The sequence below is a fragment of the Piliocolobus tephrosceles genome, chromosome 10 (genome assembly GCF_002776525.5).
Source record: "Piliocolobus tephrosceles isolate RC106 chromosome 10, ASM277652v3, whole genome shotgun sequence".
NCBI lineage: Eukaryota > Metazoa > Chordata > Mammalia > Primates > Cercopithecidae > Piliocolobus > Piliocolobus tephrosceles.
In genome coordinates this window covers 107138196-107163371 of record NC_045443.1, presented here as the reverse complement: position 1 = coordinate 107163371, position 25176 = coordinate 107138196, and the positions used below count along the sequence as shown (strand labels likewise).

General features: G+C 52.7%; 1 protein-coding gene and 1 pseudogene across 3 annotated transcripts; one reads left to right on the top strand and one right to left on the bottom strand.

Annotated features, from left to right (window-relative positions):
- Positions 1–1002: 1002 nt before the first annotated feature.
- Positions 1003–25124, bottom strand: MVK (mevalonate kinase). Of its 2 annotated transcripts, XM_023200242.2 has the most exons (11): positions 24945–25124; positions 23914–24005; positions 22684–22831; positions 18300–18444; positions 16712–16867; positions 12043–12146; positions 11375–11420; positions 7367–7457; positions 6872–6988; positions 3030–3183; positions 1003–1838 (listed from the first exon to the last, which is right to left on the bottom strand). In XM_023200242.2, exons 2-11 carry the CDS (start codon positions 23989–23991, stop codon positions 1687–1689), a joined length of 1191 nt encoding a protein of 396 aa, XP_023056010.2. In that variant the 5' UTR covers positions 23992–24005; positions 24945–25124; the 3' UTR covers positions 1003–1686. The 2 variants fall into 2 exon arrangements, with proteins under 2 accessions (XP_023056010.2, XP_023056058.2); XM_023200290.2 differs by lacking the exon at positions 6872–6988.
- On the top strand, positions 12885–13431 carry LOC111533621 (annotated as a pseudogene). The gene has a single exon (XR_002728930.2). The product of XR_002728930.2 is annotated as a ubiquitin-40S ribosomal protein S27a pseudogene (transcript).
- Positions 25125–25176: the final 52 nt, after the last annotated feature.

Below are 25176 nucleotides of genomic sequence, written 5' to 3'. Positions count from 1 at the left end.
TGAGCTGTGTGGCCTTGGACAAGTTACTCGATCTCTCTGAGCTTCGGTTTCCTGGTCTGTAAAGCAGGGATTAGACTAGCAAGGACACTGAGATCGGGGCAGAGATGAGAAGGGGTGATGCATAAACACGCCTAGCCCACAGTGAACTTTCAGTATTAGTATTACTGCTTTATGGGGTGCGTTTTGAAGGGAAGGGGCAGGCAACAACCATCAGTGATCTGGGGGCATTTCTACAAGTTAAGCTGGGGCAGGCGTCCTCCCTTCACCCTCACGTTCCCAGCAGTGACCCCAGGCAGGGCCCAACGCTGACCTGGGGGTGGAGTTCCGCTCCTGCTCCTCTCACCTTCCCCACGAAAACAGCCGGGAAGGGCGCCAGCTGCCCCCTAGTGGCCAAGGGCAGACGCGCACTGAATAGCTTTCACTTCATCCTGAAATCCCTGCGCAGGCCCCCCACCTTTCCACTCGGCCTCTTCGCAGGTCCGCGGCTCCGAGGTTCTGGCTGGCAAGACGCCAACCACAAGGGTTTCCTGATGGACACTGGCATTTCAGAAAGCACCAATATAAAGTTCAAATAGGGCCGGTGGGGGATGGGGGGTGGGGGTGGGGAGTGCCAAGCACCGGGGCTATGAACATTTGAGTCTGTTTGCTCCATCCAGCCAGTTCATTTCAGAAAGGAAGGCATGCCCAGGAGCGGTGGCAGGTTCCGCTTTCCTGTCTTACACAGGTCTGTGCTCTCGTGGGTGCTTGGGATTCTGGAGCTAGGAAGCTCAACTTCTCCCTCTGCAGCAGCAGCCTGGAGTTGTGCTGATGGACTGAGAGCCATGTTCCAGTCCCTCTCCAGCAAGGGCCATCCAGGAAAAGCCACCTCATCCCCAAGACACACAACAAAGTGACCCCAAACCCTTATTTCCCTCCATTGCTGAAGAGCTCCATGGAGGAAACAGCTGGAAAGGGGACGGGGACAGAGGAGGAAGGTGCTAGTGGCCTGGAGTCTCCCTAGTCTACTGTTGACACAAAATCTTTTTATTCCCCCTTTGCTTTCTTTTCCACAAACCTCTCAGGCACAGATTGGAAGAACTGCACATGGACCCCGCCTTATTTAACCAGGCCCACCGCCTCCGGGACAGCCCCTGGGGGAGCCCCGTCCCGCTAGGTAGAAGGGAAGGCCGCAGCAAGTGCTGAGTGAGCTACCCAGACAGCAGGTGCTCTGGGAGGGAGGGGGGACAAGGGGTAGGGGAAGGCTTCCTGGAGGAGGAGGGGGAGGCCTGGCTCTGAGAGACGGGGGCGGTCCCTGCAGAGGGAGATACAAGGCACATTTCTCCGGGGACCAGGCCCCAGCATCTGAGCATCCGACCCAGGCGGCCAGGGAGAACACAGGCCAAGTGCCTGAAGCAGATGGGACTGTGGGAGCTTCGGGAAAGCAGCCCCTCTGTCTCAGGTCTGGAGCCTCAGAGGACCCTCCTAGGCCTCCTGCTCAGCTGGCTTCAGAGGATGCAGAGCGCAGACCATGCCTCCGTAGGTCCCACCGCTGGGACTGCAGAGCTCGGCCGGCATCACCAAGCGGCTGGGGCCTCTCCAGCAGTGTCAGGAGCTGGGCGCCCGCTGGGCAGCACAGGGGCAAATTGCAGCCCCCAAAATAATCCAGAAAGGGGCATCTGGGTGGGGCTGCAGTGTCGTGGGCTCCTCTCAGAGGCCATCCAGGGCTTGCTGGACTTGGCTGTCCAGGGAGGTGGCTGAGTGGATGGAGACACCGGGGGCACCGATGCTGGTTTCCCAGCAGTCAAAGCCACAGCTGGTCAGGGCCTGCTTCATGGCCTCCACCTCTGGCTGCTCCAGCCCTGCGGGGAGGGAAGGCAGGTCACCCTTGAAAACTCTGCTCTGAGGGAGAAGCTCATCATATTCAGGGCAAAAGCCCGGGCCTTCCTGCTGTGCCTTCCTGGCTGTGACCCCACCTGAGCCAACAGGCCCATGAGGCCCACGGTTACCTGCAGCCCCTCCGCGCACCGGAATGCCCAGCGTCGTACCCCCAGGGGTTTAGGGAGCAAGAATTAAAAACATGGGCTCTCAAGTCACAGGACTTGGCCTTGCCTTGTACTGGCCATGTGGCCTCAGACAAGTGACTTTCCCTCTCTCAGTCTCAGTCTCCTCATCTGGGAATGGGAATCATGATGCCTCCCCCATGCAGACCCCAGGGAGGCTTAAAGGAAATAACGCAGGTAAAGTGCCTGGCACAACACCTGGCACAGCGGGCACACTCCAGAAATGTCAAGTTCCACCATCGTCATGGGCTCTGAACTAGGAACCAACAGTCGGGGTCGGCTGGAGTGAGGATGTGGCCACCTCCTGAGGCCTGGGAGCCATCACCGAGGGTGAGCGGATGCCTGGAGCCCAAGGGGGCTCAGTGCAAAACAGACGGGAAAAGAAGGATGAAGAACAGAGAGGAAGAAATAAAGACAAAAGAGAAAGAGAAAGGAGACCAGGAAGGAGGGGACAAAGAGCACAGAGGGAAAATGAGACAGGCGGGAATGGTTAGTGCCTACCGTAGGCCAGGAGCGAGCCTGAGGGCAGAGGTAGGTGTCAGGTGGTTACTTGGTCTTGCTCTTTCCCCAAACCAATGGGAAGGAAAACCTTTTGTTCTGTAGCAAGATCAACCCCATCCTGACCACGTCAAGGGGTACAAGTGGGGCAAGGTGAGGCAGATGTGGAGAGTGACAATGCCCTGGTTACTTCTCAAGCTTGTGGGGACAGCCCTGATGACAGGAGCCCCAGCCCCAGCCCAGCCCTGCACCAGGCTCTCTAGGTGCACTTTCCTGCTTGAATCTGGGCAATGATCTTGCAAGCTAGATACGCTCATCCTTATTTTACCAATGAGGAAAGCAAAGACCCAGAGAGGTTAATTAACTTGCCCAAGGCCACACAGCAGAGCTGAGACCTGTTTCTAGGTCTCTTTTTCCTTTCAAGGGAATTCTCCAGGTGGACCCCTCTTAGGAGCCCAGGCTGGCAGCCTGGCCCACCTACCCCCGGGATACCTGGCTTGAGGAGTGTGATGCCACAGCCGCCACCGCCTGCACCAGTCAGCTTGCTGTGAAGTCCGCGGGCCCTGGTCACCTGGCAGAGCTGGTCCAGAGAGGCGTGGCCCACACCAAGGGCATTCAGATGGTGCTGGTTCATGTCAATGAGCTCCTAGGGGAGAAGGTTCCATCTATTCCCACTCGGCCTGCCTGAGGCCATGGTCCTATGCCCACCCCTGAGCCTGCCTCATCCATCTGACAGTTGTTGGCTGGAGACAGCTAACAGTTTTGCCTACCTGGCACGCTGGCCCTCTCCACTTATAAAAGAATCCTTCTCCCCTGCAGCATTTCTCATGGAGCTTGGGTAGAGCTGAGCATACCTTCACCACAGCACTGAGCACATATCCTAGGGCTGGTCACAGAAGCCTCTGGCACTGGTGACTGATCAGAGATGGGCATGTGGCCCAAGCTGGGCCAATCACAGTCCCCCCGCCCTCGTCCCAGGTTTTCTCTGACCCTTTCCACTAGAGCTGCTAAAATAATTAAATTCAGACACAAGTCGCCAAGATGACCTATCTTGCCACGTGGTCAGAGATTATGTGCCAGATGGACAGATTCCCGACACAATGTTTCAGCCCCTGGATCGAGCTATACCTGAAGCTATTTACCTCTGGTCTTCTCAATTGGGAGCCAATACATTCCTTTTCTACAAAAGCCTGGTCGAAATGGATTTCTGTCATTTGCAAGACAAAAAGTTTCAAATAATATGCCTCCCTACAGCTGCCCTGGGGACTGGTTTCAGAATAAGAACTAGGTTTAACTCCAGCAAGGCCAGAAGCAGGGAAACAGCTGTTTGTCTAGGTTTCTTCATTATGCAGGATAAACTTCCTGCTCTTTAAGGATCCAACAAGATGCATGTGGATGAAAAAATAAAACTCACAGCTTTCACTGCCCAGGCACCCAGTAGTTCGATTTCATTTAACCCACAACGTGCTGGGGCTCTAAGGATGGACGCCCAGCCACAGTCCTAGCCATCAGGAAGTAAAAACCACGGGGTTTGGAGTCAAGTAGGCCTGTGTTCGAGTCTCGGCTCTGCCCCTTCTTGGTCGTGTGTCCTTGGGCAAGGTCTTCTGCGCTGGGTCTGTCTCCTGCTTGTAAACCAGGGTCATAAGAGTATCTGCCTCAGCAGGGTGTGGTGGCTCACGCCTTTAATCCCAGCACTTTGGGAGGTTGAGGCGGGTGGATCACTTGAGGTCAGGAGTTCGAGACCAGCCTGGCCAACATGGCGAAACCCCGTCTCTACTAAACATACAAAAATTAGCCAGGTATGTTGGCGAATACCTGTAATCCCAGCTAGTCAGGAGGCTGAGGCATGAGGATCATTTGAACCTGGGAGGTGGAAGATGCAATGAACCAAGATTGCGCCACTGCACTCCAGCCTGGGCAACAGAGCAAGATGACTCTTTCTCCAAAAAAAAAAAAAAGAAAGTTACCTGCTTCTTTGCCCTGAGATGAAACAAGGTGAGTTTTCTGTTCAATGCCTGGCACAAGATATGTGCTATTAGTATTTTTATGGCTACCTTACCATCATCCCCACTTTACAAAAGGGGAAATAGAGGCTCAGAGAAGTGACTTGCCCACGATCACTGAGCTAGTAGGTACCAGCTGGCACTGGAAGGTGGGTCTGCCTGACATAAGCTCCTGTCTACCCTGCCTCTGAGAGCACTCCTGATTTTCCTCACTTCTGTGTGAAGCTCTGTTCTAGGGCACCTGGATCGTCTGTATACCAGGAGCTGCCAATCACTGAAGCATCTCTGTGGAGGCCTACCTGGCTCTCCCGCGTGGGGACGGCTGGTTGGGCAGGGTTGGGGTGCCCCCCCCAACAGCCTGCCTCATACCGCGCCCCACGCCAAGCTCAGCACTTCTGACAAATGAGCTGACAGGCCTGATGGCCTGGTGGCAGCCCCGGGTGCCTCTCAGCAGCCCGATGGGCTGGATGTGAGAGAAGACTTCTGGGGGCCGCTCTGTGCGCCTGAGCGCCAGGTGTCACGTTGCCGAGGCAGGTTCCAGACACCTGTCACATTCTGATCCAAAATCTGTCAAGGATCAGATGACAGGTTGTGACACAGGAGAACAGTTCGCTGGTTTGAGTGCAAAGCTGTCCAGCAGCCGAGTTGCACATTTCAGCGGCTGCCACAGCCAAAAATACACACAATGTATAATCAACGTGCTGTTCTGTGGCATTCTCCAGGGCTCGACAGGGTGTATTTTAGGCAGTATTCTATCATTATTAATTTCCTACTCGGGGAGGACTGCGTTCCCTCCTCTCTACGTGGAAGGAATTGAGAGCTAGGAAGACAAAGACTGAGGGAATGAGGGCAGAAACACAGGAATTCGATGGAGGCTCTACCCTGGCACATAGTAGGTGCTCATGACAGATCTGTTGAATAAAGGGACCGACAAGTCTGTCAGCTGGACCCCTGGCTCGGCCACTTACTGGCCGGATAACCTTGAGGGAAGTCCTTCTTCAGACCTCAGTTTGTACATCTGTGAAATAGGGGTAAGACACCTACTTCACAGGGAGGTGGGTGTGAGGATCAAGTGAAAAAAATGATTTGTAAAAAGCTTTCAGTGGCAGCTTCCACTCAGCACAGGGGCTACAGACTCGAATGCCCAAGGGGGACCGGGAGGCACCAGGCAATGACTACAGAGTAGGGGGGACTGTGGTGACATGGAGACCACACACCTCTCAAAGGGGTCCTCTCCTGTCCCTTTACTGATGGCTGCTGCAGAGCCACGGCAGCTGGGGGCCACCCGATCCTCTCACTCCGCAAGGGCAGCCAGCTGGCTAACATCAGCCCATATTCCCCAGGCCAGCGAGACTGTGTCCAGGGGCAGCCTGGACCCTTTGCTTCCCTAAGCTCATGGCACACCAGACATTGTGCTTGTGTGTCACCCATAAGACTCCAAGTGCTCTTTTTTTTGTGAGACAAGGTCTCACTCTGTCGCCCAGGGTATAAACTTGAACTCCTGGGCTCAAGTGATTCTCCTGCCACAGCCTCTCGAGTAGCTGGGACTACTAGCACGCACCACCATGTCTGGCTAACTTTTGTATTTTTTGCAGAGACAGCGTTTCACCATGTTGCCCGGCCTGGTCTCAAACTCCTGGGCTTAAGTGATCCACCTGCCTTGGCCTCCCAAAGTGCTAATATTACAGGTAAGCCACTGTGCCCGTCTAATCTGAGCGTTCTTAAGACACTCCAGCGAGGCCACACATCCAGCAGAAGTGGAGCTGGGATTCACACACAGGCCTAACCACACCCAAAGTACGAGGTCACAACCTCTACACTAGAATTATGCAAATGGCAGTGGATGAGGTTATGATGATGAAAAAACAATTTTAGGACCTGTCTGACCCAAAGCAGGCAGTTGACAAGTAGTTGTTGAATGCACCCATGAAGTTAGCAATAGCAGGAGAGGGACCAAGTAAGAAGTCACCCCTGCACCGACAGAGCACTGTTATCAGCCACATCCCCATCTACCTATGTGGGCTGGAGCTCCTTAGACGTGACCCCAAACCTGTTCCACTGCACTTAGCACGAGCCAGGCCCTGACCTCCTTCCCTGCTCTCTCCCAATTACTCAGAATCACCTGGGAAGAGGCCTGAAAATAACATACGCTTGTGTGAAACACACAGACCTGGGCCCAGGCCAGGGGCTTCTGAGAGCATAGGCCAGAGGCAGGGCCTGGCCTCTATGTGCTGGCTTCCAGGGGATTCTGAGCACAGCCAGATTGCAGAGCCACTGCCTTGGACGGTGGTGTGGACTCAGTAACCCTGGTTCCTGCAGACAGCCTCTTACTTCCAGTACGAGGTACTGCTCTGGGGCTGGAGCCTCCCCCATCTCTCCCAGCACGCGCTCACACTCCAGGGAGATGGCATCTATCGAGGTCAGGAGTGGGGCCACAATCTCTGGGAACTAGAGAAAAAAAGAAGGAATGGCTGGTGAGGCCTGGGGGCGGGCAGATGCAGCACAGCTGCCCCAGCAGTGGGGTGGAGGGAGGAGGTGTTCCCACAGCCTGCGCCCATCCTCTGGGGAAACTGCTTCTCTTCTGGGCCTGGTTTTTGCCTTCCCAGCTGCAAAGTCAGTGTGTCTAATGAGCCCAATCACTGTTGTTTTCCTGGCCAGGCTATGGGCATGGATAGTACCTTCCTTTCTGCCAAAACCACCTCTCGAAGGGCCCCCAAGGCCCACCACACCCCCTAGAACCCATCAGCCAGAGGGAAATCTGGAAAATCCAGATGTAATTGTGTCCTGGCCACCCTGAAACCTGCCTGGGAAGGGAACAAGAGTCACCTTGAGCAGCCTATTTCTGACGCCAGCCACGAGGGTCCTGGTATTGCGAGGGACTTTGGTGTTGGTCAGCAGGATCTGGAGAGCCGGCGGCCTGCAGGGTGAAGAGGAGGAAGGTCCACACTGAACTCAAGGTGGAGGAGCTGGGTCAGGACTGGGAGCAGTCCTGGGAGCTGCCCCACCCTGATACAGAGGAAGAAGGGAGGCACAAGAGGTGACACTAGATTGGGGGAGCATGGGGCTCCCACTGCAGGCCACAGCTGTGCCTCCATCCCAGGCCCCTAGGCTTCTTCCTCCTTTATTCATTCAACTTCAGCTGGGGCCTACAACATACTAGGCACAGCTTGGCCTTGGGGCTGGGGCCGGGGCGGGGGCCGGGACTGGGGCCCGGGAGGGGAGAGGGGAGAGAGGAGAAGGTCCGAGAAGCTTTTCCTGGCATGACATGGACACTGAGAACTGAGGAAGGGTAAGAAGACACCAAAGCAAAGCTAGAAGGGTGAGGATTTCTGGCAGTCGGAGCAGCCTGTGTGAGCCTGGAGGTGCTGGAACCCGACACAGTCATCCAGTGAGAAATTCAAAGTGGCTATGGCAGAGCACAAGGAGGGGCGGAGGCTCGCTTGCATGGGTCACCCTCATGAAGCTGGAGTTTTAGACCAAACAACAGGCCCTGAAATGGATCACCCAGAGGGAAGATGCCCAGGCTAGCTGATGCGGGCGGCGCCACGCATGGGCTCGGTAAATGCAGGGAGGACTGTCCCCAGCATGCTGAGCCCACTCTTGCCCTACCTCGATGGTGCCCGGACGAGGGGCCCTGGTCTAAAACCAGGTGTAGTTAGAGTCAGTCATCCCCTTGGCTGCCCCCTGGTGCACAGACGTGTCCCAGGCAGCCACACTGAGCTGACTCTCTAGCATGACCCCGTGGTCCTCACCTGCCCCCGAGGAGCTGCATAAATCTCTCCTAAAGCCACAATCCCAGTTGTCCTTGTAGTGTCCAAGCCAACATTTCTTGCCGTCCAACCTGCCTTTCAGAGGACTGTAGGCTGGGATGGAGGGTGGGGGTTTGGATGAGCTCTGGCCCGAGACAGCTGGAGATGGGCAGAGCCCTTGATACCTTTATTCGCTGTCTTCACAGTTCAAGACTGTAAAATCCAATAGGGCTGGAAAGGGCTGCCAGAAACCTGCTTCATCTCACTGCCCATAAGCCCATGAAATTAATATCGATTCTCAGTCTTGGAGGCTGGCCCCCCTTTTCTTTTTAACTTTACAAAAGATGAACGTTCTATTTGGCTTTTCTCTTCCCTTCTAAGACAAGCCATTCCTCAAAAGCGCAGCGCTCTGGGAGGCTGCATCTTGATCCACTTCACAAACAATGCATTTTTCCTTTACAGTGAGGCACCACACACGGTTGGCGGGGGCCGGGGCGGGGGGGAAGCTCCTTAAGCCATCTGTGGGATTAACGTGGAGTCCGGCCCCCAGCTTCTCTGTGAAGCCGCCATCTGCTCCCGTGGCACCCCACAGCAGGCAGCAAAGGTTGGTTTGCTCCATGCTCCCGTCCAGCCAGGCGGGAGGAGTTTGGGTGTTGCATCTTCATCTTTCCTAGACAAGTCCTCTGCAGACAGGCCTGTCACCAGCCCCACCAGATCCAGGGCTCATACGCCATCCAGCGGCCACCATTCGGGGGTAAGCCTGGTAAACGCTCCTGTGATCTGGGCTTGGCCATGGCCCCAGCCTCTTCTATTCTCCTCCCTCCCCCAGGCTGCTCACTCCACTCAGCCACCCTGACCTCCCAGGTACTGTGTGACATGCCAGGCAGCATGCTTCTGCCTCAGCATCTTTGCACCACGCTTCCTCTGCTGGGGACCAGCCCCGCCCCATAGCAGTGTGACTCATTCAGGTCCCTGTTCCATGTTCCTTCGTTAGCAGCCCCTGACCCCCCATACAATTGGCCCCCTTCCCTTTGTAGCCTCTGAAACTGCCTTGTTTCCTAAAGGTGCTTAAGATTGCTCTCACAGAGCAACTGATTTTTTCTCCTCTCCCAACAAAGGATGAGTTCCATGGAGGCGGGGCTTTGTTTTGTTCCCTGTGGAGGCCCCGGTGCTCAGCACACAGTAGGTGCCCAATGGTACTTGTGGAAAGGATGGATAAACTCGGCCAGCAAAGCTAAGCACTTCAGAGCCACTGCTTCTGATTGTATGTTCAGGATCCCCTTACATAAACGAGGAGCTGGAGGTCCGGGAGTAGTGACTTGCCCGAGGGCGCCAGGTGGCAAGTGGGAGAGCTGGACTCAAACCTAGGCCTGCAGACCCAGCGCCTCCACCCAGCACACCAGCAACCCCTGGCCATTGCCCCGCCCACCCCGCCTTGGAAAGCCTCCTCATTCATCTCCTGATGCCCCAGTAGAACGTACACTCAGTGCCCAGCCCATGTCTTCATCAGTTTTCTAGCTCCAGGGCCTAGTCCAGTGCTTAGGTCACAAGTGGCTGTCAGGAGACACTGAAGGAATGAAATGCCACCACTTCCATGAATGATTCCCCAGGCTCGCAGCCGCATCTATGACGCCGTCACTGTCACCCACAGCAGCTTCACAACCCTTCAGGTGTCTTCTGACGATTACAGTGACCGCGTTCCCCATCAGACCGTGGGCTCCTGAGGACAGGCCGGGGCCCAGGCATTTGAGAATCCTCCACACGATCCAGCTCTGGATGCATGTGGATCCAGGGCAGCGGCAAACCAGCTTCCACCTGGGCCCCCGAGGCTCTTCTGGCAACGACTGCCGGAGCAGCCCGAGGAAGCTGGTCCATGCTCCTACTGGCTTCTGTGGAGTGCAGAGGTCGGTGGCAAGGGTGACTTTGCCTTCCAGGGGACACTGAGCAATGTCTGGAGACATTTTGGATGGCCACGCTGAGGGTGCTACTGGCATCTAGTGGGTAGGGGCTGGGGATGGCGGCAATACACAGGGTGGCCCCAGCACAAAGAATAAGCCAGCCCCCAATCTCAACAGTGCCAGTGCTGCCAACCCTGATGCACAGCCTTGGAAAGGGAGGCGAGGCTGAGCTGGGACAGGAAGATCCCAGAGAACCAGCCACGGCCCAGGTGTGGTGCTGTGGCAGGTTAGGTTACTGAGCCACTCATGGAGTGGCCCAGCTGGTGGGGGCTGCAGGCCAGGACCTGCCACTCATCCATGAAGACCACCCTGGGTAAAGAAGAGAGAGCCCCAGGACCCTTACAGATGCAAAAGGCCCATGGAGGAGGCAAAGCACCCTGGGACAATCACCACCCCACAACTTAATCGACGGCTTAGGGAACAGCCAAAAAGGCACCTGGCTCCCCTCTGCCATGTTTCATTCCAGGCACCCGACAATTCCACCGTGGGTGCAAACAACACAGGATGCTGAACTCTCACATGCACGTTTGTGATTCCAATGACTCCAGCGGGAAGGGCACAGAAACATAAAACAGGCCGAGAGTCTCCAAAGGTCACTTCTGCTCCGAGTCCCTCCCAAGCCTCCCTCTGACTTCCATCCTGCCTCTGCCCTGTGTGCCTCCATCATGGTGACGCTCACATTGTCCTGTGGCGGCTTGTGTGTGTGTGTCTGGCCCCAGCCCCCAAGCAGACTGAGAGCCCTTGGAAACTGCACCCGAGCTTCATCTCTCCATTCCTAGACCCCAGTGCAGCATCATAGGAAACACAGGAAGTAATGGATTCTTGTTTACTAAGCAAATACAGGAATGAATGAATGAGCAGCTGAGGGTCTACGGGCACAGCCATGCATGTCTTTCCTTTTCTGATCTCTCTGCAATTTAAAAGCTGGAGGGGAGAAAGAAAGACCAACTGCCAGGTCTTTCCCACCACCCCTCCTTCCTTGCAGCTAATGGACTGTGAGGTCCACACTGGGGGACGAAGAGCCAGGGACACCTGCCTCCTATGGTACTTCCCAAAGGTGCAGAGCTCTGCCCCCTGCACACATCGATGCAGCCATGGCTGAATGTGCTGCTCCACCCCCAAGTTACCTCTTTAAGGATGAAATCTTCCCTTGTTGGTAACGGAGGGCTCCTCCTAAAGAGAAAAGTCAGCGGGTCAGAGCTGTGGGAAAAGCTAACACACCTGTGCTACTTGGGGGAGAGAGTGAACTTTGGGTTGGGTCCATTTTGCCCCATTCAGGAAACAGGCTAAGTAACGAGTCAGCCCAGCTTCAGTTACAAAAGGTGCAGGAGGGCAAAAGGTCCCCGAAGCCCCACCAGGAAGCCCTCACCAGGCCTTGGATTCCTGCGTCCCCCTCCTTCCGGACTGCCCAGCTTCCCCCGATAGGCCACATGGTGAATGTGGGGCTCAGGACGCAGCATCTGGGCCCTGTAAGCAAGAGTCCTGGCCAGAGGGGAGGCCACCCGGGCGGTCTGCAAACTCCACGGCAACGGCTCTGCATCCTGAACCTACAACTCCCCTGGCGAGCTCGTGGAGGCTGCAGCTTCCCAGGCCCCAGTTCTACCCCCGAGATTCTGATTCAGGGGGTGTGAGGCAGGGCCCCAAGATTTCTCCCCATCCCCCCTAAAATAGGCAAATGCTATTTTTCCCAGAATCCGTTGATTCAATTCCTCCCAAACCAGCACAGACTCTTGGGCACCTACCATTGTAATAAGCATTTTTAAAATAACAAAAATAAACCCGAGGCAGCACCTACCCCAGGTGCTGACAGCATTGTCCACTCCAGAGGGGTTCCCGTGAATCACTCTCTCCCCTTGGAAGGCCCACTTGTTAATTAGCTCCAAATCCTCCTTGGTCCACCTGAAGACACAGATGTTCATCTTTACTGTGGCAGTGAGGAGTAGGGCTGGGGAAGGGTCACCTGGGGCTGTGCTAGGGGAGGCCAAGGGGCATAGGAGTTGGGCCCTTGAGCTCAGAAAGAACAAGTCCGCTCTGAACCTCTCCAGCTACAGAGCGTGCTGAACCTGCCCTTCCCTCTGAAGCCCACCTGGCGCAGTCAAAACAGCCCGGGCTTTGGACTCTCATGGTCCTACTTTGCCTCTTTTTTTTTTTTCTTTTGTTGAGACGGAGTCTCACTCTGTCGCCCAGGCTGGAGTGCAGTGGTACAATTTCAGCTGTCTCCTGGGTTCAAGCAATTCTCCTGCCTCAGCCTCCCGAGTAGCTAGGACTACAGGTGCACGCCATCACACCCAGCTAATTTTTGTATTTTTTAGTAGAGACGGGGTTTCACCATATTGACAGGCTGGTCTTGAACTTAGCCCGCCTTGGCCTCCCAAAGTGCTGGGATTACAGGCACAAGCCACTGCATCTGGTCCCTACTTTGCCTCTTACTAGCTGAGTGACTCTGAGCCTGTTATCTAACCTCTCTGAGCCTCACTCTCCTCCTCTGGAGAATGGGAACGCCACCCTCCTCAGAGGCTAGCTGCATGTGTGTCTAATGGCAAGGTGTCCACAAGCAGCAGGTGGCAACTGCCACTAAAACAGACCTCTGCATAAGCGCCCACACCTGAACCAAGCCTGCCTTTAAGAAGAATGGGCTTTTCGATCCGCCATCTGCGGTGGAGCCGCCACCAAAATGCAGATTTTCGTGAAAACCGTTACGGGGAAGACCATCACCCTCGAGGTTGAACCCTCGGATACGATAGAAAATGTAAAGGCCAAGATCCAGGATAAGGAAGGATCCTCCTGATCAGCAAAGACTGATATTTGCTGGCAAGCAACTGGAAGATGGACGTACTTTGTCTGACTACAATATTCAAAAGGAGTCTACTCTTCATCTTGTGTTGAGACTTCGTGGTGGTGCTAAGAAAAGGAAGAAGAAGTCTTACACCACTCCCAAGAAGAATAAGCACAAGAGAAAGAAGGTGAAGCTGGCTGTCCTGAAATATTATAAGGTGGATGAGAATGGCAAAATTAGTCGCCTTCGTCGAGAGTGCCCGTCTGATGAATGTGGTGCTGGGGTGTTTATGGCAAGCCACTTTGACAGACATTATTGTGGCAAATGTTGTCTGACTTACTGCTTCAACAAGCCAGAAGACAAGTAACTGTATGAGTTAATAAAAGACACGAACTAAAAAAAAAAAAAGAAGAATGGGCAGAGGTGTGACTGTTTCCCAGGGCCCTGCAAGTAGATCCAAAGCACGATTATTATGAATTCAAATCCCAGGAGCCCCAGACACCCCTAGGGGGGCCAGGCTGGTCCCAGCCATGTCTGGATCTCTCCCAAGCATGTGGCCTTACTGCCTTCCATGGACCAGGTGTGGGCTCACTAACAGTTTAAGTGAACAGACCCAAAACACATGAGTATGGAACAAGGCAAAATGATCAGCTCCACTTCCCCACTCTTTGCTCTTGGCTTTTGTTTCCTTTCTGCAGATTCCCTTCCTCATGAAACAGAAGCTAAAGGTGGTTTTGTGACCTCTGAGAATGATGTGGCTCAGTGGCAGAGGTATGGAGTAAGCAGTTAGCCTGGTTTTGTTTGTTTGAGATGGAGTTTTGCTCTTGTCCCCCAGGCTGGAGTGCTGTTACACGATCTCAGCTCACTGCAACCTCTGCCTCCTAGGTTCAAGCGATTCTCCTGCCTCAGCCTCCCAAGTAGCTGGGATTACCGGCGCCTGCCACCATTCCTGGCTAATGTTTGTATTTTTAGTAGAGACGGGTTTTTGCCGTGTTGGCCAGGCTGGTCTCGAACTCCTGACCTGAAGCGATCTGCCCACCTCACCCTCCCACAGTGCTGGGATTACAGGCATAAGTCACCGCGCCCAGCCAGTGAGCCCTTTTTGAAACCCATCCCACCACTGACTCGCTGGGCATCTGTGAGCAACTACTCCACCTCAGACCCTCAGTTTTCTCATCCATAAAACAGGGATAATAGTGTCTATCTAGCTGGGTGCGGTGGCTCACGCCTATAATCCCAGCACTCTGGGAGGCCGAGGCAGGCGGATCACGAGGTGAGGAGATTGAGACCATCCTGGCCAACATGGTGAAACTCTGTCTCTACTAAAAAATACAAAAAATTAGCCGGGCGAGGTAGCGGGCGCCTGTAGTACCAGCTACTCGGGAGGCTGAGGCAGGAGGATGGCATGAACCCAGGAGGCAGAGCTTGCAGTGAGCCGAGAACACGCCACTACAGTCCAGCCTGTGCGACAAAGCAAGACTCCGCCTCAAAAAAAAAAAAAAGTGTCTATCTCACTGAGGATACTGAGACGGAAAAAACACACAAGTGCTCTGTGTAATGCCCAGGAGATAGGATGTGCTCCCCACAAAATAGGCCATCTGGGGTCACAGTGCCTGGGGGGCCTGGTTCAATCACTTACTTGCTGTGGAGCCCTAAGCAAGTCAATTACCTGCTCTGAGTCTCTTTCCTCATCTGCCAAACAAGGATTTTTATGGACTTGGTAACTCACATGGTAGCTGTGAGACTATGATGAATAATGAGTCAACATCAATTAACATACTAGATTAGCATGTGCCAAACATTGTGCTAAATGCTTTCTTAAATGGACCATTGAAAGACGGTCCATAATCCTCCCAATTGTGCCCTATAGGGAAGGTACGATAATTATCCTGCTTCTTACAGAAGCGGAAACTGAGGCTTGGATGGGTCAAACAGCATCCTGGAAATCACCGTGCTACTCACTGCTGGGTCAGGACCACATCTGCTGACTTGGAGCCCAAGCTCTTAGCTACTAACTTCATGGTGCCAACAAGATACACTCATTCATTCAGCATTTATTGAGGAACTGCTATGTGCCTGTGACTAAGCTCCTAGTAGGAAGCAAAACAGACAAGGTCCCTGACTTCTTAGAGCTTAGAGTCTAATGGAGAAAGTGAAGGTCAGTAAGCAATCAGGATTCAAATACAAACAAATCCATGACACTGCAATATGTGACTACAAAGCAGGTGTTTCTGTAAGAGTACTATGGGCTGAATTGGGGGGGGGGGGGGGGGGTGCTTGTAGGACAAGGGGAGCCAGATGAGCAAGGTGTGTGTGGGGTGCATTCCAGACACACCACCTGTGCAGCACTGGAACCACACCAGGGCTGGCTGGCCGTTTCCAGGGACCAACAGGTGGCAGCATGCGTGGGAAGAAGTGAGTGATAGAGGCAGGGGAAGGTAACTCAGGCAGTTGACCTAGCCCAGGGCCTGGCCCTCTCAACAAATGTGAGTCTTCCTCCTGCTCCACACAGTTTGTTTTTTAGGAGGCTCAGATTTGAGTCTTCAAAGGAGACTGGGCTCCAGTCCTTTCTGACTCAGAAACACGGGATGGGTGGGGCCGTGTGGGGTGGGGTGGGGCCGCGCGGGGTGGGGTGGGGTGGGGTGGGGGGTCTACTCTCCCTAAGGGTTCTGAGAAGGAATGACTGGCCTTCAGGGGAAAGTGGGAGAAATGGTTAGAAGCAGCATAAGAACACACACACATGCATGCACACACACACACAGTCACCCTCTGCCTTTTGAAAGGCAGGGCCAGTCTGTCGGCCTGTGGAGAATCACTTGAACCTGGAGGCAGAGCTTGCAGTGAGCCGAGATCACACCACTGCACTCCAGCCTGGTGACAGAATGAGATTTCGTCTCAAAAAAAAAAAAAAAAAAAAAAAAAAAAAAAACAAGCTCAGAAAACAACAACAAAAAAACAAGCCCAGGAAAGAGGACAGAGCTCTGCATTTAGGGGCCTCATCCACAACTCCTGGTCCCAGGACAAACTGCATAACCTCTGTGCACTGGGTGGTTTCTCAAGGCACATTCTCCTAATGACAGAAATGGTCTGTGGGCAAGCCTGTCTTGACAGGCCTCACTGACTCACGTGGTCCCCCACCAGTAGGAACACAGAGAGGTGGCATGCCCTTCGTGGAGATGGCCCCGGAGGAGGAGAAATGCCCCAGTCTAATGGACACATCCCCTAATGTGGATTTCTCAGCACACTCTAGCGTCTTTCATAACCGTGCGGTAAAACTGGACAGTCACCCCTAGGGCACTGTCATTACCATACAGAGGACACTGTCCTAGCGTGAGTCAATGCAGAGGTGGGAGAGTTCATCTAACCCACTGCCCTCCAGATCTGGACTCCAGCTCTTTCTACCATACCATGGGCGCTTGAACCCAACAGAGCCAAGATGGGGGTGAGCAGAGGTGGTGGAGAGCAGGAGAGAAAAGCTCAGACTCTGAGTTCAAATCCCACTCTGCCAGCACTAGCTGTGTGGCCCTGGGCCAGCCATTTGACTTCTCGGGGCTCAGCTTCCTCATCTGTAAAATGGCCACCAAGACCCCTCCCACCTCACAGGGAGGTGGTGAGGTCCCCGTGACAGAAGCCATGCCCCCGTCCTGCCGCGTGGGAGGGACACTGGCCAGGTGAGGACCATGGTTACCTGTTGACGCAATCTCCATCCTTCAGCGGGTTTGGGATCTCCTCGCACACAGTCAGGAGGGCCGCTGCCAGACACACCGAGTAGGCGGCGCTGGAGCCCAAGCCCGCCCCGTGGGGCAACTCTGACCACACTACGATATCCAGGCTCGGCAGGGCCCTGAAACACACCAGGGTGCAAAACGTGACTCTCCTACAGTGCAGTGGGATGCCAGCACTGAACTAGGGGCTGGGACTAGGCCTGATTCCAAGCATCTGGTCCGGTTTTCTCAACTCGGGGAGACTTCATGCCCCCAAATGTATCCCTACTGAATATCAGGAACTCATGGTGAATCAGACAACTAGGAAACAGGTACCAAGTTCATTTAAACCCCTGGGTCACCCAACCAGAGCCCTTCCCAGAAGCACCTGGCAAGCCGTCAACCCCTTTCTCCCACCTCCTTCCTGTGCTCACATGCTAGGCGTGTCTGTGGGCCTGCTCTGAGCACAGGCTGGCCCCTCTGCCTGCAATAGCCTTGCACCTCCTTATCCCCCAGAGAAATCCCTACCCATCTTTCAAGGCCTTATCAAACGTCGCTTCCACTGAGTTTCCCTAGCTACCCACAAAGACCCTCCTGGCTCCCCTTCTAGGACCTCCTGCGTGCCCTCCCTCCACCACTGCCTCATCACAGCGCGCTAGGATTGTGTGTTCACCGGGGGCCTCTCCCGCCAGACGGTGCTCCCCAACCATGTGTAACGTGGGTCTGCTTCTGATCACCAGAAAGGTCCAAATCACTACATCTTACATGTATTTCCCCCAAGTGAGAACTGTCAAACTTCGTGTTTGGTAATTTCCAAGAAGTACTTCTCCCATTTCCTAAATACGAAAATTGCAATACTGAATGCGCGTCTCCAAATTCCACACACCCACCCCCGTCCCCGACTGGAAGATTCTGGAATGCCCTTCACCCACTTAAGGGGACATGCCTCTCAAGTTGAAATTCTCCTTTGGACAGCAATTATCAGGCCATTTCCAAACATGTCCTGAGCATAGGGCCTGGCCACTGAACCAGCATCTGCTGCTCAAGGGAAGGGCTGCCCCTTGAGGTTTTCCCTTTGGGTTCTGGACAGAAAAAAAAAAAAAAAACAGAGGGGCTGGTTGGGGCCGGGTGCGGTGGCATGCCTGTAATCCCAGCACTTTCAAAGGCCAAGGCAGTTGGATCACATGAGCCCAGGAGTTTGAGACCAGCCTGGGCAACATAGTGAGACTCCATCTCTACAAAAATTTAAAATTAGCCAGGCATGGTGATGTGCACCTGTGGTCCCAGCTACTTGGGAGGCTGAGGTGGAAGGATCACTTGAGCCTGGGAGGTCAGGGCTAGAGTCAGCTGAGATCATACCACTGCGCTCCAGCCTGGGCGACAGAGAGATGCTGTCTCAAAAAAAAGGTATGCCATATATGCCATGTCTGGCAGGGGCCTGGCATGTGGTGAGGACAGCCAATGGCTGCTGCTCTAGAAGAGAGCATGTGCATTCTCCAGCAGCAATGACAGAAACCCTTCCTGTTTCTCCATGGGCTGAATCTGGACTCCCTCCCCAGACCACGCACACACCTCTGCTTCCGGCAGATGGACAGGTATAAGTAAAGAAAAGCCAGCACAGCCAGGCTCTCGGTGACAGCACAGTCTTCAGGCAAGCCTGCAACCTCCTTCAGCTTCTCCACTAGCTCTGGGGTGGGTGTTGTGATATCACCTTGCTCTGTTTCACAGGCAAACAAGCAAACACAAGTGGGTGAGAGGGCCTCTGGTGTTTTATAAACAACAGAATACAGAAAGTCAACTAGTCACTGGAATCGGAACATGGATGGACATGAATTTATGGTCTGAACACCACACCCAAGTCTGTTCATTGGCTTTAGGCAGATTTACGTTTGAGTCCCAACTGTGCCATTTACTAGCCATGTGACTTAACCTCCCTGAACCTGTTTTCCACCTTGGTAAAACAGGAATAACAGCAGTGCCTCTTCACAAGGTTGTCATGAATGTAAAGTTAAATAGGGCGTGTAAACTTTTTAGCACAACACCTGGCATGTAGTAAGTGCTTAATTAACAGTAGTTTTAAGGCCAGGTGCAGTGGCTCACGCTTGTAATCCCAGTACTTTGGGAGGCTGAGGTGGGCAGATTACTTGAGCCCAGGAGTTTGAGACTGAACTCTGGGCAACATGGCAAAACCCCAACTCTACAAAAAGTACAAAAACTAGCCAGGCATGGTGGCGCACACCTGTGGTCCCAGCTACTCGGAAGGCCGAGGCAGGAGGATCGCTTGAGCCCAGGAGGTTGAGGCAACAGTGAGCTGTGGTTGCACCACTGCACTCCATCCTGCATGACAGAGTGAGACCCTGTCTCAAAAAAAAAAAAGTAGTCTTAAAACAAACACACACAGACACACAGAGAATGCTGGCTCAATCACACAAGGGCCTAGGTTTCACCTTCCATTGTATAAAACCAAAAATCAAAGGAGTATTAAGTTACCACCCAAAATATCTCCCTCCTCCAAAAGATAATCATCAGGAATAGGACAGTGTAAATGCGAGGCGTTGACTGGGCAGAAGGGGAGGGTGAGGCAGGTTTTTCCCAGGGATGTGCAGGAACCTGGGCCACTTTCCTCTGAGACACTGAGAAGGCAGAGCCTGTCTGGCCAGCTTACCTTTATAAATCACTCGCTGAGCCTCAGGTCAGATTCTCAAGGGACTGGGAAATGGAATTGGGCGTGCATGTCTTAGGAAATTTCGGGCACCGGTTAAGTGCTGGGTAAAATATGTGTTGAGTGGATTAATGATATACTCAAATGGCCAAGTCATGACATTATTGAGAACCCGGGTATTTCAGAGCTCTGTAATCGAGATGGAACAGTTGTTAAGAGCCTGGATGTTGGGGCTAGGAGAAACTTAGGTCTGAATCCTTTCAGTATCACCAACAAGCGTAACCTGAGCCACTGGACCTCTGAACTTTAATTTTCAAATCTGTACAATGGGGATGAATACCACCACCTATTCCCAGGGAATGCTGGAGAATTCTAAGTGTGCTAACATATGTGAACACACTTAGTGCCTGGCATGCATAAGTGCCCAATAAGTGTTCACTGCAGTAGCAGGGTGCAGTGGCACGTGCCTATATTCCCAGCTACTCGGGAGGCAGAAGGAACACTTGAGCTCAGGAATTTGAGACCAGCCTGGGCAACATAGTAAGACCCTGCCTCAAAAAAAGAAAATGTTCAATGTTTATGACTATCAGGAGGGAGCAAAAGGACACTGAACAAAATATGATAGATCTTTGCAACCTAGAAGATGGTGTGTCTCCCAAGGCTCCGCAACTCACATGCCCTTACCTACATACTGCACCTGTGTCGCACCCCTAGTGCCCGCCTCCAGTGTCGTCAGATCCTCACGGCAGCCCTCAGTCAGGAAACATGTCTCTGCTCCCAGGCCCAGAGGGTGAAGTGACCTGCCCAGGTTCACCAAGGGAGTCGGAGTGGTCCGAGACATGTTCCCCCACACCTGGCTGCTTCCACCCCAAGCTACTGACATACACAAGTTGCAGCTGGTTCTCACGGGACATTTCTGGTCTGGCTGGGCGGCCCTGTGCACTATGGAAAGCAAGTTCCACGTGTTCTGGCTGGAATGCTCCAGATGCACGCTCCAAAGGAGTGCCTCTTAACTGAGGCGTCCCCAGAATCGCCCAGGGAAACCCTTTCAAAAACTCCTACCACCACTACCAACTCCCAATAAGACAGGGGCAGAGCCAGAAGTCCATCTGTATTGGTAAAAACAAAAAACAACATCCACAATCACAAAAACTCCTGGGTGATTCCAAGATATCATGAGGTTAAAGAGTGTTGCTCTAGGCCGGGCGCGGTGGCTCACACCTGTAATCCCAGCACTTTGGGAGGCCAAGGTGGGCGGATCAAGAGGTCAGGAGATCGAGACCATCCTGGTGAACATGGTGAAACCCCGTCTCTACTAAAAATACAAAAAAAAATTAGCCAGGTGTAGTGGCAGGCGCCTGTAGTCCCAGCTTCTCGGGAGGCTGAGGCAGGAGAACGGCGTGAACCCGGGAGGCAGTGGAGCTTGCAGTGAGCCGAGATCGCGCCACTGCACTCCAGCCTGGGTGACAGAGAGAGACTCTGTCTCAAAAAAAAAAAAAAAAAAAAAAAATGTTCCTCTAAAATGAGGATTCTGATTCTGGCCAGGCACAGTGGCTCTCATCTGCAACTCCAGCACTCTGGGAAAGTGGGAAAACGGCCTGAGGCCAGGAGTTCCAGACTAGCCTGGGCAACACAGCAAGAGCGTCTCAGCAGCAAGTGAAATGAGAATTTTCAGCTCTTCCTCCATCCCCATATGGCGTATGGGAGTGATTGTGGTTTCTCATAGGGAACGGGAAGCAGGTGTCAACGGTTCAGGTGCAGTCTAAGAAAAAAACCCAAGAAGATTCTCATTTATCCCACCCTGGCTGAGAAACACTGTTCCAAAAAGCAAGGCTTTGGCCCAGGGAGCAGACAGTAAATTGAGAACAGAAAACACATGTCAGCTCTGGGGCAGGTGCGCGGGACTCCACTGATGGAAAAAGCTGGCCTGCTTATGAGTGGATGAAATCTTCACAGTGCTGTCAAAAATCAGCACACACACCTGACACACAAAAGAAAAAACAGGTATTTCTGAATGGTTTATATGGCCTGACCCAATTTTGGTTAAAAAACCAAGATATCTCCCTGTCTCTATCAATCTTTCTATCCATCTACAGAAAATCACCCAGAAGGATTAATGCCAAAATGCTTGGAGTCATTACTGGGGTTAGAGAAAGGAGAAGGGGAATAATAAGTGATTTTTAAAATTACAATGTCCCACCAAGTGCGGTGGCTCACGCCTGTAATCCCAGCACTTTGCGAGGCCAGGGCGGGTGGATCATGATGTCAGGAGATCGAGACCATCCATCCTGGCTAACACGGTAAAACCCCTTCTCTACAAAAATACAAAAAATTAGCCGGGCGTGGTGGTGGGCGCCTGTAGTCCCAGCTACTTGGGAGGCTGAGGCAGGAGAATGGCATGAACCCGGGAGGTGGAGCTTGCAGTGAGCCGAGATCGCGCCACTGCACTCCAGCCTGGGGGACAGAGCGAGACTCCGTCTCAAAAAAAAAAAAAAAAAAAAAAATTACAATGTCCCAGCACTGACCATATCTTCCAATAATAAGCATAGGTAACTTTTATTAATTTTTTTTTTTTGAGATGGAGTGCAATGGACGATCTCGGCTCACTGCAACCTCTGCCTCCCAAGTTCAAGCGATTGTCCTACCTCAGCCTCCTGAGTAGCTGGGATTACAGGCGTGTGCCACCACACCCAGCTAATTTTTCTATTTTTAGTAGAGACAGGGTTTCACCATGTTGGCCAGGCTGGTCTCGAACTCCTGACCTTAGGTAATCCGCCCGCGTTGGCCTCCCAAGGTGCTGGAATTACAGGCATGAGCCACTGTGGCCAGCCTACTTTTATTAATTTTTAATTATACAAAACGCCAATATATTCTCCTCATTTAAAGCATGTGTCCCTTTGTCTACTCTCTGGCCCCAGGTCTCTCCCAGGAGAACTAATCGCCACAGCCAATCTGATGTCTATGTCCCCGAGACCTTTTCTATCATTTATATACATATTTATACTTAAATACCTATGTTTGCTGTTTTGCATTTATTTTCACTCAACAATAGGCCTTGATGATCTGTCCACAACAGCCCACAGAGATCCGATGCATTGTTTTACACTTTTAAATTAAAAAAAATAAATAAGTGAAGCTAATTTTATAAGGTCAGGGTAGAAAGCACATTGGAAATAGCTGGCCCCTGGCTCCCTTGGGGACAGCCTGGAATACCTGGCCAGCTGCCCTCTCTGTAGGCTCTCACCACCTCTGGTAAGGCTCTTACCACACCTGATTTCTCCTCCTTGCACTCACCCAGAAAGCTTGTGTCCAGTAGCTGAAGCCTGGCCACATCCCAGGCCCACTTGATACCAATGTTGGGTAAGCTGAGGTCCACTTTCCCATTGCTGTGGGGTTGAAGCCGGAGAAATGTTCTCAAGTTCAAGGCTACAGCCAGTGCTACCTATAGAATAAAGGACAAAAGCAATAAGCCTGACGGTGAGTGGCAAAGGAGCCAGGGCCCACATGCTAACAAGAGAGCAAACATGAGCACAGAGGCCACTCCCAGGCATGCCCTTGCCAGACACTGCTAATCAACTTTGGCATGCTCTCCCACTAAGCCTGGGGACAGCCACTATCGATCAACTAAAAGTTAACATCCACTTTGCCTTCTTCCTGCAAAATTTCACAAGTTCTCAACACCAAGGAATCACTTCCCCATAATCACCATGTTTTCAATGAGAAATATAAGAACATAAAGAATAGCAGTGAGAGGCCAGGTGTGGTGGCTCACATCTGTAATCCCAGCACTTTGGGAGGCCAAAGCAGGAGGATCTCTTGAGCCCAGGAGTTCGAGACCAGCCTGGTGTCAAACCACGTCTTTAAAAAAAAAAAAATAAAAGAAAAAATTAGTGGGGTGTGGTGGTACACACCTGTGGTCCCAGCTACTCGGGAGGCTGAGGTTGGAGGCTGCAGTAAGCCGTGATCGCAAGATTGCACTCCAGCGACAGAGCAAGACTCTGTCTCAGGGAAAAAAAAAAAATAGCAGAGTGCAGCAGGAGTAGAACCTAAGACAGACTTAGGTTCACACCAAGCTCTACCAAGGTGTATAGGACTTGGATCAAGTTACCACTTCTCTCCTAAGCCTTGGTTTGCACATTTGTAAAACAGGATAATAAAAGGGTATGCCTTGGGGGTAAGGGTAAAATGAGATAATGGATGCTTCCGACTCCTTTGCTAGATCATCCTTCCAACTTCTCCCTGTCTTAGTGCCCCGGAGCTCAGTTCTCAAACCTCTTCCCTCTGCATCAAAGCTCACTCCTAGGTGATCTCATTCCACTCATTGGGCTTTATATATCATCTTTTTGCTATCATACCGAGTGAGGCCCGAGAATCCCTTCAGTGGGCATAAGATATCTTTTCCTTGCCTGGTTGGGGAGAAACTGTTATCTCTGATCTGCTCCCAAGCTGTGCTTCAGGTGTCCTGCAAAATTAGTATCAGGGAGAAGGGGTACCTAATCTTTAAAGGCTCTAACGGCTTTGTACCTTGCCATGTACCACGGCATGTTCTCCATGAAGGATGACTTTCCCCGGAGCAGACACCAGTAGGACTTCTGACAACATGGCTCCTGGGAATCCTAAAAGGGAAAGCCAGTGAGAAGAGCAAAGATCTCCAGATGTCAGGACCATCAGGAAGAGATCTTAGAACCTAGTTCAAGCCCATCATAATAACAAAAACGGTAGTTACCATCCAGCACTTGTTACGTGCCAGAAAGGCAATGCTGCAGTCAACTGGACACATCCAACAGATTTGGGTTCAAATCCCAGCTATTCCACTCCCCAGTGATGTCGTCTTAACTAACTCCTTAAACGGCTATGAACCTCGGTTTCCCCACACGTTTTATGGAGAGAAAATAACCGTACCTACCTCAGTGGATGTTAGGAAGGTTAAATTAAATTAACTCAAGGGAAACACTTAGCAGTGTCTGGCACCTACTAATCATTCAATTACTGAGAGCTACTTATTACTGGCTCTGTTCTTCGTTTCAGCTTTTACAACTACTACTATTGAAGGTAGAAATTACATGAAATCATGGAGCAGAAAGAACTCTTTGCTGGACATTTAGGCTGTTTCCAACGTGTCACAATTATAAACAAGGCTACAGAAAACACCCAGTACGCCTCGTTCTGCACACTTAAATGAGTATTTCTGCAGGACAGAGTCCTAGAAAGGGGCCTGCAGAGTCTACAGGTGTGTGCAATTTACACTTTTATAAATAACGCAAAAATTATCCTCCGCTTAAGGTTTTACGTCGATTACCTTACGCTAAGATTCAAGTGCACTACGAGCTAAGTACTATCGTGATCCCCATTTCTTAGAAAAACTGAGGCTCAGAGCGGGGAATCCCCTTGCTTGTCTCAAGCTCAAAATGACGACTGTCAGATTGAGGTCGGCGACCCCTCGGGGCTGACTCTCAGAGCTGGGGAAACTGAGCCACAGAAGCTGGGCGCCTGGCTCAGGGTCGTCCTGCGTCTAGGACCTCGCGTCACCCGGCCCCGCGACCCCGGCCTCTCACCTGCCGCCGCCGCCGCCGCCCCGGCTGCCGCCACTCCGCGCCGGAGCCGGAGCAGCTCCCGGACTCCTGCAGCCTAGAGCGCCCGTGACTCAAAGGGGAGGAGGACTGGGCCTTCAGCCCAGCCAATCAGAGTGCGCGAGTCTGGAGTACCTTTACCAATAGGCTTGAACATTGGTCAATAGGTGATGCAGCCAAGCCGGCACGGGTTTTCCCGCCCCACTCCTTCCGTCAA